Here is a 16344-nt window from a genome sequence, read left to right on the forward strand (position 1 = left end):
TTTATAATGTTTATAATGTTATGCTGAATAAATTGATACCCAATATGTGAGGCTTCAAAATTGCGCACGCTCGTGGAATGGCGACAAACATCGGTACCTAAAATCTCCATAGGCAACGTTTATATGCGATTTGCATATGCGTTCACTTCTGAGCACGAGCTCAGAGGGATGGGGCGCTTTAAATTTTTTAAATATTTTTTACCTTTTAGTTTTACACTGTCCCTTTAAAAAAAAAAATAAAAATGTTTTTGATCACTTGTATTCTTTTTACAAGGAATGTAAACATCACTTGTAATAGAAATAAGCAGGACAGGTCATCTTTAGTGTGAGATCTGGGGTCAAAAAGCCTGAAGTGGTCCGGAAGTGGTTAAAAAAAAAAAAAAAAAGATGAATATATATTTTTTTTTATATATGATAGGTGTGTAGTTGTAGCTTTCTCTTAAGTGAAAATTTACATTGCTAAGTGAACATTCAGTTTGCTAAGTGAAATCTCACTATCTGTTACCGTCACCAGATCATAGTTATATACAGTAGTCATTTTGAAAAAAGACAAATCCATCAAATTCAACCAATAGAAAAAATAAATAGTTTAAATAAATAGAAAATCACCATATACAGAACCCTATTCCTATAGTTGATACAGAGAAAGTAAACAAAAACTCTGGATCAAGAGCACTCGCCCCCTAGAGCCTCACAGGCTAGCGACGTAGTCCTACGTCGCTTTGCCTGTGAGGGGCTGACTGCCGCAGTAAATATACTGTGGGCGGTCGGCAAGTGGTTAAGGTTGTAGTCATGGACACACATTCTCAACACCAGAAGCTTTTGTAATTTGGACTGTTGTTCCTGCTTGAATGGAAGACAGGACAGAAACATCCCATTTGTCCTACTTCTCTGCGAGCAATTTATAATTTCTCAGGCAGGCTTTTTCCTCCGCTAAGTCAGGTACTTACAAGCCATAGGAGGAAGCTCGGGCAATTAGATCGCACAGTGCCAAATTAGCCAATTCAAGAATAAAAAGGTGTCTAAAAAGTGGCACGCTTGTATAAAAATTGTCCATGTACAAGTAGTACCCCTTACAGAACAAGGGAAACACCAAGTCCCACACTATCTTTCCACTGCCAATTAGCCAATTCAAGAATAAAAAGGTGTCTAAAAAGTGGCACGCTTGTATAAAAATTGTCCATGTACAAGTAGTACCCCTTACAGAACAAGGGAAACACCAAGTCCCACACTATCTTTCCACTGCTTCCTATGTAGTCTGGGCATCCGTGTGGCTGGCTCCAGATGACTATCTTTTCCCTCGTAAATCCGAAAAGGACATGTATAGCCTGTTGCCATTTCACAGACTATACATTTTGACCCCATATCTGGCACGCTTGCTGGGGAAAAACTGACTGAATGCAAAGCGGCCAGAAAAATGAATGAGAGGCTCATCTACCCAGATGTTTAGTTGGGGCATATACACGCCTGCAATTTTCAGGTTAAGGTGATTTACGAGGGCCGAATTTTGTTGAGCAGATTATATCCAGGGTCAAACCGAGGACAACAGAGTGTATTGTCGCTGAAGTGCTTAAATCACATTATATTCTCAGATCTACCCCTGGCCATAGCAGCAGAGAACATGGGCATATGATGAATTGAGTCTGTGGACCAATATGACCGCAACTCATTCTTTTTAGCAATGCCTATGTTGAGAGTTAGGCCCAAAAAAGTATTAAACTCAGAAACCATAAAACATTTCCATTCAAATTGTCTGGCAAGGTTTTAATTTGGATTGGCGGAAAAAAATAGCTTGGCATATAAATTGGTTTGGTCCACAAATCGATTGATACAAATTTTCTGTGAAAAACAGCTCCAAAAAATCAAGGGGAGTACTTAAATTTGCTGTTTTCACCTGAATTCTGGGTTGGGCAGTGAATGGGGGAAGTACAGGTGCTGCACAATCTGTGAACTGCCAATCATCATTTGCAAGCACATCAAGGACACTCTGGGCTCTACGGGCCTGTGTTCTAATTTTTGGTGGCTGCGGGATGCTCCTTGTTCTAGCCAACGCACCAGCTTGGACTGCACTTTTTGGGACTCCCCATGTCACCAAGTGATACTGCAGTGCTGATGTATAAAAGACCAGGATATACTACGCCTGTTCACCAAAAGCTAGTGCAGCACTAATACTGGCACTCAGCTGCATACAAGAATCATCATGCGATTGTAGCAAATCAGCAACCTGGGCATGGCGTCGGGTACGCCTGACCTTAGCAGGGACCTCTGCTCCAACGTCTGAACTATCTGTCCAGGTGCTACTGCTGCTCTCTACAGGTTCATATTCTGAGCCCGATTCTGGCATATACAATCCTTTGACATCTTTAACCAATCTTTCAAGTGCCTCTCCAAAGAGGCATCCTTCTTTAAAAAGCATTTGCGCGAGGTATCTTACAGGGAGCTTCATGGTTTTTTTATGCATGTTTACATAAAATCATACTAGAGATTTGTGTCATGAAGTGTCCTAGGGCATCCACACAAAAGAGAAAGGCAAAAGGTAACTGCGTTTTTTGCTCAGGTAAAATACTGCCCTGGAGATAGACGAGACAAGTTCTTGGTGTATTTCTACCATTAGATCCTATTCGCTGCCTTTTAGTTTTGCTTTATCCAGGTTATTTCTAAACACGTTAGGAGACTGGCCACTCACATTCTGACTACTGCCAGGTGACTCATTCTGGTACACTGGAGGTCCACTGAGACTACTCCTTAGTTATAATGGCTTAAAACCATAGTAGAGATTAGAAGAATGGAATGCGATTCACAAGTAAGGGACAAAATAGAACACATTAACGAAACCTGGCATCTATTTCATAGCTCGTCTTATGGTTTACCAGACCCTCACACCATCTCTATGATAAGTTTAATCCTTCTCATTCATTGTAGATTAAATAACATTTTTTCCCATTGCTGTGTTTTCATTGTTACGCTTATTGCTTGTCCATGTGTTTACTTATGAATAACTCTCTGAAATCTTAAGCATCTGCTTTTTAAACTTCGATGGTATAATATATTTCAATGTCATATCTACAAATCACTATTGTGATTTAATAGTGGATTTCACATGCTGGATTTTTTTAATTTTATTTTTTTCCTATCTGTACTGAGCATCTACTGATATGTTATTACATATGTAACTTTTTGGCTTGTGGTTTGAAAACGTTAAAAATTATTTTTAAAAATCTGGCCCTGGAGTACAGGATTTTGTTTGGTTATTCATCGAACTGCAGTTTAGCAAACAAAAATTGCAGCAATAGCTGGTTGCAAAACTGGGCTTTTGAGAGTAAAAAGTGAAGATCAGTCAAATACTGTCTAAGCTCTAAGCTGCTCCCACACACATTCTAAGCAGTGTACTAACTACCCTGTAAAGGAAAGATGCCAATACTTATCTATTCTAAAGGTACTCCTGTCCAATCACACAATCTCCCCTTTGGCCTGCTTCAGTGAAGAGAAGAGGGATTGCTGACAACAGCTGCAATGCCTATGCAGTGACATCAATCATAGGCTTACTATGGAGCATCCACTGTCAGATGTCCCTCTTCTACACTGAACCCAGAGCTGCGAGCCAAGCACGTGACCGGACCAGAGCTCCTTCAGAATAGTTAGGTATAGCCATCTTCCCTTTACATGGTTGTTAGAATAAGGCTGAGAATAGGAGTGAAAGCAAGTTTAAGCTTAGATAGTATATGACTTGACTTCTACTTTAAGAGTGTCTCAAACTTTCTGTCAGCAGGATCTTTGAATGAAGGGACACGTTCATTTGGTATAGTAAGAGGTTTAAGACTGGGACAGTTGAGACTACTACCAGAACACTCCACTTTTGTGAACGGTTTTTCCACTGGATAGAGCATGGCCATGCTTCTTGGAGGGGTGAAAATCTTTTTAGGATTGACCAGATCCTCTTGGGTTGCCCATGCATAAATGGAGAATGTCTTTTTAGACTTTGCAGGTCTTGTAGAAACCAATGGCCAAACGAAGGAGAATCAAATGAGACAATGCCAAAAGCCTCTGCACACAGCAGAAATAAGCATATGAACATTGACAAGCCTATTGTGTGACTCTGTAACAGGTATATAGAGGCCTGGGGGTGAGAACTTTTACCCGGGCCTCCGCTATGACCTCCTCTGGGTCCTTTACACTCCCTTGTTTAATGCAGATTTGCGGCAGTTTTTTTTTTTTAAGATAAAAATTACCCCTAGTATAGTCACCGCTCATTCGTTTACATATAGCTATAGTGTCCCCTGGTCTGTTTTTGTGCAGCATTGAAAACCTACTTATTTCGCCTTCTGTACAGCGCGGCTAACAAGACTGTGGAATGTGTAGCCCGCTAGGTCTCTCTTTCGGGATTCAGTACATCCTGGCTACCAAGCCTGCACCTCCTAATCTCCTGCATGTGCAGTGCCCCGTCAGTTTCCTCGGAAAGTGCATTTAAATCACCTCTTATAAGTAGTGCTGATCCGGTAGTACATGCGCTCCAGCCTACACCCACTGCCGATACTTGCATGCCCTCCTCAGGACAATACCAACAAAACACTGCCACTATACACTACCTATTCAAAATGGTGCCCATGTCCGCCTAGCATCACGTCATTTCCTGTTTTAACTTAACCTGATGCTAGCAGCGGAAGGTGGCGGTTTCAAATGACTCCTGGGATTGATCACACAACAATCCCCGGAAATCGATGCCACTGCGGAAATGATGTACCTCGTGGTGAGGTAGGAAGGAAGTCAAATTGAAAAATAAAGGATAAGGTAATTAGCAAAGGGAAAATAAATAGCCAAAAATGAGAGAGCTGGGGGGGGGGGGGGGGTACTATTGAACAAGACCAATTTGTATTTTTGTCTAGAACTCCGCTTAGTTGTCCATAAAATGTTGACCATATTGCAGAAAAGTCTGCCATAGTCAGATACGCTACTTGCTGTGTGCTTGAGAGAGATTTAGAATTATATATATATATATATATATATATATATATATATATATATATATATATATATATATATATATATAGTGTGATGTGAGTCTCGCGCTATCTAGAGGATTAGTAAATATATCTATGAATGTACTACCCCTTAAAGCTGCGTATACCCGTTCTGTGGACCAGACAGTGTATAAACAAATTTATGGAGGGGGGAGGTATCGCGCTTCAGGGAAAATGATTTTCATTAAAATAGTGAAAAAATGTATAGTGATATTAAAACTCAAAATTATCTCTGTGATGTGTACACAATCAATAACAAAATCATAAAGTTCTAAACTTGAAATGGTGACCTCAAATAAATATACCAGTAGAGGTGTATATACTTCCAATATATCATACAGTCTATGTAAAGTGCTCTAGTGCTATTACCACAAACAATACTAAGCTTTCAATACATCAAATAAAGGTGAGTTAAGTGACAAGTGCTTAAACAATCCACATAAATACAAAGCAGATACATAAAGAGCTTATAAGTGAATAAAGGTGCTTAGAGTGTCCAAATAATGTCCAAATCAATTAGCCCGCATAGGCGAGATTCCTTCTTATTTCTTCACTGTTTAATCTCCACCTTTCACCAATTGATAGAAGGGGTGTTCTTTAGTCTTTAGACCCCCTAGGGGTGTGCTAGCCTCTCATCTCAATATATAAGGAAATGCGCCTTATAATTATTATTGTCTGCTGTCCCTCCTCTACACTGAACCTGATCACATGATCAGACCAGAGTACCCTTAGATTAAGTATACACATCTTTCCTTTACAGGGTAGTTAGCATAGGGCTTACAATTGGGGTATGAGTAAATTGAACCACTTCTGGACCGGAGAGATTTACCCCCTAAATGACCAGGCCATTTTTGCGATATGGCACTGCGTTCATTTAACTGACAATTGTGCGGTCGTTCGACGGTGTAGCCTAATAAAATTGATGTACATATTTCTCCACAAATAGAGCTTTCTTTTGGTGGTATTTGATCACCTCTGCGATTTTTATTTTTTTGCGCTATAAACAAAAAAAGAGCGACAATTCTGGAAAAAAAACAATATTTTTTTTTAATTTCTGCTATACAACATTCCCAATAAAAAAAAAAAAAAAAAATCATAATTTTAGGCCAATTTGTATTCTGCTACATATTTTTCTTTAAAAAAATCCCAATAAGCGTATATTGATTGGTTTGTGCATAAGTTATCACGTCTAGAAACTAGTAGAAAGATTGTCATTTTAATTTATTTATTTTTACTAGTAATGGTGGCGATCAGCGATTTTTAGCGGGACTACGAAATTTTGGCAGACAGATCGCACACCTGACATTTTTGACACTTTTAGGGGGAACGATGACATTGCTACAGTAATCAGTGCTAAAAATATGTACTGTTACTGTACTGACACTGGCAGGGAAGGGGTTAACAACAGGGGCGATCAAAGGGTTAAATATGTCCCTAGGGGGTGCATTTAACTGTGGGGGGGGATGGGCTTGCTGCATGAACACAGAGACCTGTGTTACCAAAAAGGAGGAAAACAGGATCCCTGTGTTCATAACTGACAGAACAGCGGTCTGCCATGTTTAAAACAGCAGAACGCCGCTCTGTCTCCTTGGGGAGCGACCCTCTGAATAGATTCCCCTGTGGCGAATGGGTATGCACACGCTTCCCCATCGAAGCATCGTACAGGTATGTCGTTTCGTGGGACAGAGTCGACCTGCCGCCGTAAATACATGGTGGCTGGTCGGCAAGCGGTTAAGCTTAGCTAGGAGTTGACCAGACTTTAAGCTGTTAAATAAAAAAATAAGCTACAGAGATCCCTCCTCAATGGTGGCAAAATAAAAAATAAAAAAAAAATTGCAAAACCCATCAGTTTATTCTCTACAGCCTCTGCTTAAAAAAAAAAATAATAATAATAAATATATATATATATATATATATATATATATATATATATATATATATATATATATATATATATATATATATATATATATATATATATATATATATATAAATAAATAAAACACTGCGACAACAACTCAAAATACATGCTCACTTAAATCTATTAAATGTTAATCATCTTTGATTATTTGTACTCACTTGTTATGAAACTCATAAATTTCCTGCATGTTCCCAAAAATAATGTGCTCCTTATTTGTTATACCAGGTGGAAGATCTTCAACGCCACTTGTCATTTCCCATAAGTATGTCTTGAAAACATTTAAAAGAAAATAAAAATTAGGATTTAATTAACTGTAAAATGATTTTGTTGGGAGTACATCATAGTATACAGAGGACTTCAAATTCATGACTACTTCAGCTGAATGGACATTGACCAGAACAAGGCAGGAATTCCTTAACCAGGCAAAACCCTTTCAAGTTTAGCTAAGCCTCAGTTTTGCAGCAAGCATGACAAAAAGAGAAGAGAAGAGGGGAGGTACTAGAAGAAAAAAAATTTATAGGTAAAGCAAAAAAATCCCAATTTCTTAACTGTACATCATAGGACAGAAAAAGGTTCATATACATAACTACTTGAGATGTCCAAAGCAATGAACATGAGCGGTGGGCAACACATCAACAAGATAAACATGCCCAAAACCCCAAAACAGAACAAGGGAAACTCCAATGCTGCCTACAGAAACCTGCCTACCTTGGAGAAGTAATATAAAAGATAGGTTTGATGGTAAACAGTTCAGGAAGCACTGACACTCTAAATTTGCTTTTTTTTTTTTCAAACAAGCTCTGCTTCTGCTAACCAATACTTGAGCTCATGCGGACAGACATGGTGCTCACCCTTGCAAGCTGCCATAAGGAATGTTTCAAGGCTTCTAATAAAAAACTCAGGATCCTCAGAAAATCTTCCTGAAGCTGTCAAATAGCAAGATCCTCCGTGTGTGATTCTATGGAACAGAGCATACACTTGTACAGATCTTTAGGGCTCAACAAACTAACCACCGGCTGCAGAGCAGCTCCTAACAAGGATGATGCCTTAAAGAGGGCCTCTAACCTCTTATATGTTGCATATTTAAAGACTCATCGACTTTAGTGACAGTTTGAGTAAAAAGGTTGGCGAAAGGCTTAAACAAAGTCCTTATCCTTGTGTAAAACAAGTTGGACCCTTGAAGGTCAAGGCTACCAGCTCTAAAACCTTATGGCAGGTGGTCACTGTTTTAGGGGCACAAGTGGCCTTACAAGAGTGAAAGGACTACTTAGGCACAGAAAAGGATATTTTGCATAAAAGGTTCTGGGTTTCTAAGACTGGTGAGAGGAGTCCCCATCATACCCCTTGATGATTTTATCCAAGGTACCACTAAATTGTTGATATTGAGGGTTTTCTTGGTTGACCAACCAGCATTTAACACGTTTGTTAGTCCAACGCTTCATATTCCTGATATGTGCCAACTGTACCATATACTTGTATGAAAACGTCTCCTTTCCTCTTTGTATTGCTTGCTTTGTGTGAAATTACTGGTGTTCCTGTCAGTCCCTCTGCTTTCCTAATAAAAACTGAACACACTAAGCATGAGAGCTCATCGTGGTCAGTTTTATAGCTATGCTAGGAACTCAACCTGCTCTGTTTCAATGATTACACTTGTCCTGACACCCCTCCCCCCCTCACCTGCACAGCCATTCACTGGGAAGCTCAGTGTACTGTTGCTTCTCCCCCCTCCCGAGCACTTATACAGCTGAGGAGAGAGGGAATGTGAACACTTATAAAAAAAAGAAAAAACAGATATTTATAGTGGTTTTGTTTTAATCAATACACAAATGTTTTGACTTTTATTTGTATTTTGAACTGAATGGGTTTTTTTTACAAGGTGATCATTTACAATCACTTTAAGCCACAGAAACCTCTGCATAATTACAGAGGTTAGGCTAATGTAACACACCAAACAGCTGGAATCTAGTTCTGCATTGGTCTCATATTTGAGCAATTGCACCGTCTTCTCCAATAATTCCCGGCGAGTCACTTATGATCCGATCCCGACACTTATAGCTTTGGAGAAACAAAGAAGGCAAGTGCATCCAAATCGAATATCTTAAACTAGGGAAGCTGCTGGTGGTATAAAAAAAAAAAAAAAAACGCGGGGCAGGTCATGAACCCATTTTTTTTTCTTCTGTGGAGCCCTGTAAATAAATGCAGAAAACACTTCAATGTAATCTTTGTGCATGCTTTACCTGAATCCTAGACTTTGCCATTATCACAACTCTAAAAGTCAAAAGTTCCCCAATTCACATATTACAACACATGCCGTTTACAAATGGAGAAAAACTGTTAAGAAGTTTGTGTGTGTGTATTGGGAGTCACACAACATTCATGTACATGTCAGACGGATAACTTCAAAACAATAAAAATAGCCGATGTGGCTTCGGTGTCTCCCCCAGTCTAAAAGTTTAGGACGCTTTCTCAGTTGTAAAAAGGAAGGGGCTCCCACTGCTGAAATCGCCACCAACAGGGCTCTACTGTCATTGCCGCTGCAACTTTCAATGGAAAACAACAGCAAAATGGCCACTGGACTACACAAGCATGGCCGTTGTGTATAGAACACACAGGCTACAACAAAATGGCGGCCCCACGAAGCATACAGGGACTCAGAAAGCAGACCAGGCCTCTAGGACAGATCCAGGCATCAATTGAGGCCAATGTGTATTCTGCTACATATTTTTGTTAAAAAAAAACCCCTAATAAGTGTATTTTGATTGTTTGCGCAAAAGTTATAGCGTCTAAAAAATATGGGATAGATTTATGGCATTTTTTTTATTGTTTTTACTAGTACTTGCGGCAATCAGCAATTTTAAGCGGGACTGCGACATTGCGACACTAAGTGACACTTTTTGGGGACCAGTGACAACAATAGAGCGATCAATGCTTAAAAAAAAAAAAAAAAAAAGAAAATGGATTTTTGTCTTCCCAAAAATCCTTTTCTCTGAGGTTCACTGACCGACACAGCTATATGTCTTCTAGACCCTTGGCTTATGCTGCTCTCTCTTCAGGAATAGGACTAGGCAGGGGCAGGTGTGGTATCTGACAGTGAACCTCAGAGAAAAGGATATTACGGTAAGACAAAAATCCAGTTTTCTCTTTCGTTCACTGATGGACACAGCTCCATGTCTTGTAGACCCTTGGGATGTCCCAAAGCAGTATCAACATGACGGAGGGAAACACACAGCAATACATAGAATTCCCAACAAGGTTAAACATAGCCAAGCAGGTAAAATAGGAGCACAACCAGGAACAACTGGAGCACACCACCAGAAAAAAAATACACCCTCAAAAGGTGGGAACCTCTGCAACTGCAGCCTGCAAAACTTTGCGGCCAAAAGCAGCATTCCAAGATGCAAGTACATTCACCTTATAAAACTTTGTGAATGTGTACACGGACGACCACATAGCTGCCTTGCACACCTAAACCACTGATGCCGGATGATGAAAGGCAAAGGAGGCACTGAGCGCCCTCGTAGAATGCACCTTGACAGGGAAAGGAGGAACCTGACCCTTAGTAGAATAGGCCTGCACCACCATCTGCCTGATCCATCTGGAAATGGTCGCAACAAATGCGGCCTGCACCTTACGAGCTCCACCCGTAAGAACAAACGAAGAATCGAATTTCACTGTCACTGCCAGGTACACCCGAATCGCCCTGAGCACATCCAAGGAATGTAAAGCAATTTCTTTTAGATGTTTAGGCTCAGGACATAAGGACGGTAACACAAGATCTTCATACAAATGAAACCCCGAGACCACCTTAGGAGGGAAAGCCTGACAGGGTCGCAACATCACTTTGTCCCTGTGAACCACCAGGTAAGGTGACCGACAGGACAATGCAGTCAACTCCGACACCCTACATACAGAAGTAATAGCGACCAAAAAAGGCCAGCTTCTGCCACAGAGTGAGCAGAGGGAGTTCACAAATGTTTTCAAAAGGAGGCTTTTGAAGCACAGAGAGTACCAAATTGAGATCCCACCAGAGGAGCCAGATGGCAAACTCCCTGCACAAAAGTGTGAACAAAGGAATTCGTAGCCAACGGCCTTTGGAAAAATATGACCAAAGCGGAAATCTGGCCCTTGATGGTGCCCAGAGCCAAACATTGGTCTACACCTAGTTGTAGAACAGGGGAGACACAGAAAAGGAACGGGGAGAACCCCCCGCCCCCCCCCCCCCCCAGGACTCACACCAAGTAATGTATGTCTTCCAAACTCTATGATAAACTTTTCTGGAAGTAGATTTCCTAGCTATTAACAAAGTAGGAATTACAGACTCCGACAGCCCTCTGTTCTTCAACACCTGGCTTTCAATAGCCAGGCCGTTGAAGCCAGCAACAATAAAACAGGATTGAAGATTGGTTCCTGAGACAGAAGATCTTCCAGAGAGGAAGTTTCCAAGGGACATCTGCTACCAGCCTTACCAGGCCTGCCTACAAAGACTGGCGAGGCCAGTCTGGTGCCACCAGAATGACTGGAATCCCTTCTACCTCGATTCTGCGTAGCAGTCTCGACAGAAGTTGAATTGGAGGAAAAGCGTAAATCAGAAAATACTGACCCCAAGGGGCCACCAAGGCTTCTGCACCGTCGGCCAGAGGATCCTGAGACCTTGACACAAAACCTCTGTACCTTCCTGTTGAGACAGGAGGCCAACAGGTCCACATCGGGGTCCCCCACCGAAAGCACAACTCCGGATGAAGAGACCATTCTCCAACTACCAACTGAGATAGTCCGCTTGCCAATTCTTTACCCCCGGAATGTGCACAGCAGAGGGCTGGAACATATAGTTCTGCCCACCTCAAGATACTGGCCACTTCCTGGACCGCCAGGGCACCCTTTGTGCCCCCTTGATGATTGCCATATGCCAAAGCCATAGCATTGTCCGACTGTACCCTCACAGAGCGTCCCTGCAGATGATCCATTCACTGAGACCGACAAAGCCTGATCGCTCGAATCTCCGGGATGTTGATTGGCAGACTAGACTCCTCTCGAGTCAAAACACCTTGGGCCGAGTACACTACCAAGACACCTCCCCACCCGGACAGACTGGCATCTGTGGTAATCACTGTCCAATACATGGGAAGAAAGGATTTTCCCAGGCGAAGCGCCGCCATATCAGAGACTCTTTCGTACCCCGACTCAACAGGTTTAGATCGTCCAACGACAGCGGTTCCTTTTCTATTTGCCCAGAATCTCTCTTCGCAGAGGTCTGTTATGGAACTGAGCAAAGGGAACCACCTTGAAGGTGAAAACCATCAGACCCAGCACTTGCATGCAAGTCCTGAGTGACGACCGACGATTGGACAACAGGAGCCAAATCACATCACGCAGCTTCAGTAGTTTTGCCTGTGGAAGAAATACCTGGGCCGATGCTGAATCCAGCGTCAGACCCAAGTAGTCCGGCTTGGTGGACGGAGTCAAAGCCAATTTCTGAAAATTCAGTGTCCATCCAAACTCCTAAAGAGTTTGTACAGTAATGTCCAAGTCGGCTTCTACAGCACGTAGAAGCAGATCATCCAGGTAACCCAGTACCGCCATCCCCTTCTGCCTTAGCACGGCCAGCACTGGGGCCAAAACCTTTGTGAACACCCGAGGAGTTGAGGCGAGACCAAAGGGTAACCCAACGAATGGATAGTGCTCCTCTCCCATGGCAAAACAAAGAAACCGCTGATGCCCGATATATATATTGGAATATGAAGGTAAGCGTCCTTGAGATCGATAGAAGCCAGAAGATCCCCTTGATGATGTCAAGCTTCTACCGTGTGGATGGACTCCATCCAAAATTTCTGAACCCGCACAAAACAGTTCAGAGCCTTGAGGTCCCAGATCGGACGAACCTTGCCTTCCTTCCTGGGAACTGTTAACAGATTTGAATAAAAACCTTGAAAATGTTCAACTCTGGAACCTGCACAATGACTCCTTGTGCTAACAGGTCCTGCACTGCCCCATAGAGGCCCTGTAACCGATCGTGAGACAGGCGTAATTTGGAAGAAAAGAACCTTGCCAGAGGCAAGGACCGAAACTCAATTCTTGTAACTGAACCAAATCAACTTGTGGACCCATTTGTCCTGAATGAACAAGGTCCACGGCTCCGGAAAAAGGCGAAGATGTCCCTCCACCTGAGATGTGGGTTAGGGTGCCCCTTAAGGCTGTGGAAGACTTGTCTGCAGAACCGGTAGTGCCCCCTTTCGACTTGCCATTCCAGGGTCTCTTGGAGCCTCCCGCAAAGTTACGGGTGTATCTAAAACCCTTTTCCTGCGATCCAGACAGATGAAAGGGTTGCTTGTGAGCCGAGAAAAAAGGACCACATTTACAACGAGGTTCCTTAAACCTAACAAACCTGCGTAAGTAATGTATACTTACCTCCCGTAAGGCCCTTGATTATCTCTCCCATAGAGGCACCGAACAAGCGGTCACCTACAAAAGTTAGATGGGTCAGCACCTTTTTAGAAGCCTGGTCGGTTGACCAGTACTTCAACCAAATCAAGCACTGAAGAATCACCGCCGTCACAGAAACCCTGCTGGCCAAGGGTTACCAAGGTAATAGCAAATATCGGCCTCAACATTGAACCTGCCACGGTGAAAAGGTAATGGACCAGAGCCTCAGCTCTCGTCCACAGGATCCTTAAAGGATGGAGAAATCTTTATCGGCAAAAGTGTGCCCTTATTTAGCCTGGAAACCTGAGAGTCCACCGACTGTGGAACTGTTTGTTTCTTCAGGAGAGACATGAGGGATATCTTCTAGCGAAACGCTTAGGTATTCCAACCATGCGTTTCGGGCTGCACAACTGCGCAGACCCAGTGGGTTTGACTCTCGTCCGCAGGGACCAAATCAACCTAGAATCTGAGGAGGCAGAGGATATCTGTGAAGGGCGGGGGGGGGGGGGGGGGTTGGCGCTTCTTGCTAGGCTGCCTTTTCAGTGCCATATCAACCTTAGCTACAAGTGACTGTAGGGCTGCTGTCATGGCGGCCAGCTTCAAAAAGTGGGTCAGGTGGTGATACATGCTGCAGAGGCTCCATGGTTAATCGGAGCCATGCCGTGCACAAAAAAAGTTTTCTTCTTAAAAAAAAAGAACCCCCTGCACACCGCTGGAGCACCACAAGAATCAGCGCACCCGCAGCGCTGTATATAGCAGAGGTAGGATCGTATACCCACTAGAACTCACCACCCCAGAGCTGGAGAGTGCCAAACAGCCTGCCATACTGCGATCAAAGAGGAAAAGGAAGCACCGATGCTGACACTAGAGGCCCCCGCAGCACATCACCATACTCGGACTACAAGAAAATGGTCGCCACTATTTACAATGGGAAACCCAAAACATGGCCTCCGATGCCAGTGAAGATCATCCAGGGCAAAATGGCGGCGCTGTGCGGGACCCGGGATCCCACTGGACCCCAGGGAAATAAGAATCCACCAGGAGGAAACCCCCCAGGGACCCCCACTGCAGCACCCAAGGTACAGGCACCCCCAAAGGGGGGCTGTCAGCAACACACACCCACTACTCTCTGGCCCAGCCCCCCACCTGAAAAAAAGACACACCTATGCTTCCCAAAAGGGTAAATAAGGGGAAGGGACAAGGGGCAGGTGAGGGCGACTGACATAGGGGAACCCCGCTAGGGAGAGGGGTGAAAACGAGAGGGGGGGGCAAACTTCCTGTTTGAGCTAACAACACCGTGTCCTCTACTACACTAAAATCTCATGTTTGAAGTTGCAGTCTTAACTATCTCTCTCCTGCTGTGCAACAACTTCCCCTGTTAATAACATAAGACGGATGTAGTCCAGCAAGGGAGAACTCTGGCAGGGCTGATAACCCTTCTAGCTTTAGTACAGCAAAGGCAGAGTTGTCAATTCAAACAAGAAGTTAAAGTTTCAGGCAGGATCTACAGGTATTTTTCTCTACTTGCAGCATGTGTAAAGAGAAAAACACATGGAATATGCATAATGTACTCAACCTCCCTACCACTTCTCTTACATAAACCTTAAAGAAGCATTGCTTAGCCAAAATGTATCCACCAGCCTGCTGACTAACAATAACTGATTCTCGTGCATTACCATCCTGTAGATAAACTCCTGTTTCAGAAAAACATGCAAGGTTCAGAGCAGTATTTATTGTTATCTGACTGTCTGACATTGTTTTCCCTCCTGGTCTCCTAAACCCTGGTATATAGGGAATATAAATACAAATTTCAGGCACTTACAGTTGCAAGAAAAATAGAGAAACCTTTGGAATGAAGTGGATAAAAATATATTTATTCTAGAAGTTGGTATACTTTTCCCTTCAATGTGTTTAGTTTTTACAACAAAAGTGTGAATTGTAAACGTTTGCATCATAATTTATGATGACACAATAAGGCCTCTTGCACACTGCAGCTTGAAAAAGCTCAGTACACCTTTTATAATTGAGCTAAAATACAGCCCATTAATTGAAATCTGCCTATGCACACAGGCAGGTAAACAAGCACCGTGCATTCTTCAATAAAAACAAAATAGAAAAATCTGCATTTTTGGTCAGTAATTTACGTCTCATGCACGCAAATATGCGCGATAAATGTGCGCAAATGGACATTTACAAAATGTGCATAACAAGAGTGAGAATACGTTTCTGCGCATTTGCGCAAAAATGCACGGACACATATGCACGAAAATACATACAAAAAAAAAAAAAAAAACAGATGAAAAAGTAAATGCTCAAACAGGAGTGATACAACAATATTGTTGTTTTTTTGTTGTTTGACATCACTAACCAGCGCCTACTTTTATATCTTGTTGGCTCAAACAGGAATATCGTATGCAAGAGGCCTTACGGTCACATACTTACTGGTCAATAGTAAAAACTCAGTAAGACTCGGTTTCCACTATTGCGACTTGCTGTGCGACTTGACATGTCAAGTCACACAGCAAGTCAATAGCCATTCATTTCTATTTGGCCCGTTTTCACTGCAGCGACTTGAAAAGTAGTTTGTGCACTACTTTTGGGCCGACTTCAGTGAGACTTCCCTCTTTAATGAGGGACAAGTCTCACTGAAAGCCGCGAACAAGTGAACACTACAGAGTCGCGCTAGAAGTAGCGCGACTCTGTAGCCGCAGCAGTGGAAACCGAGCCTAAATTACAAGGCGTCTATAAACAATTTCTCGAAACTGTAAACACTACTAGATTTAAATGCATTGATTTATTTTGTAACAAATATAATGGGTATAAGGCCTTTAAATAAGACACATAAAACTTACATCCAAACATTCCCGCAGATCTCTTACATAGGTCTTTTCTGTTTGAATAAGTTCAGCCATAATATACCTTTAAAAATAAATAAATAAAAATTATAATACATAGAATATCTCCACTATTCAGTGAATACGTTTT

The 16344-nt window shown here is 42.3% G+C and overlaps 1 protein-coding gene across 3 annotated transcripts in view; it reads right to left on the reverse strand.

Annotated features, from left to right (window-relative positions):
* Positions 1–16344, reverse strand: part of TRIO (trio Rho guanine nucleotide exchange factor) — an 855771-nt gene that overhangs the window by 530904 nt on the left and 308523 nt on the right. For all 3 annotated transcript variants that reach the window (XM_082259530.1, XM_082259529.1, XM_082259531.1), the window contains exons 24-25: positions 16212–16278; positions 7098–7207 (exon numbers count right to left, since the gene is read on the reverse strand). In XM_082259530.1, coding sequence (XP_082115656.1) covers positions 7098–7207; positions 16212–16278 — 177 coding nt within the window. The remainder of the gene's footprint in view (positions 1–7097; positions 7208–16211; positions 16279–16344) is intronic.

Source organism: Pelophylax lessonae (assembly GCF_965119305.1).
Source record: "Pelophylax lessonae genome assembly, chromosome: 5".
In the NCBI taxonomy this organism is placed as follows: domain Eukaryota; kingdom Metazoa; phylum Chordata; class Amphibia; order Anura; family Ranidae; genus Pelophylax; species Pelophylax lessonae.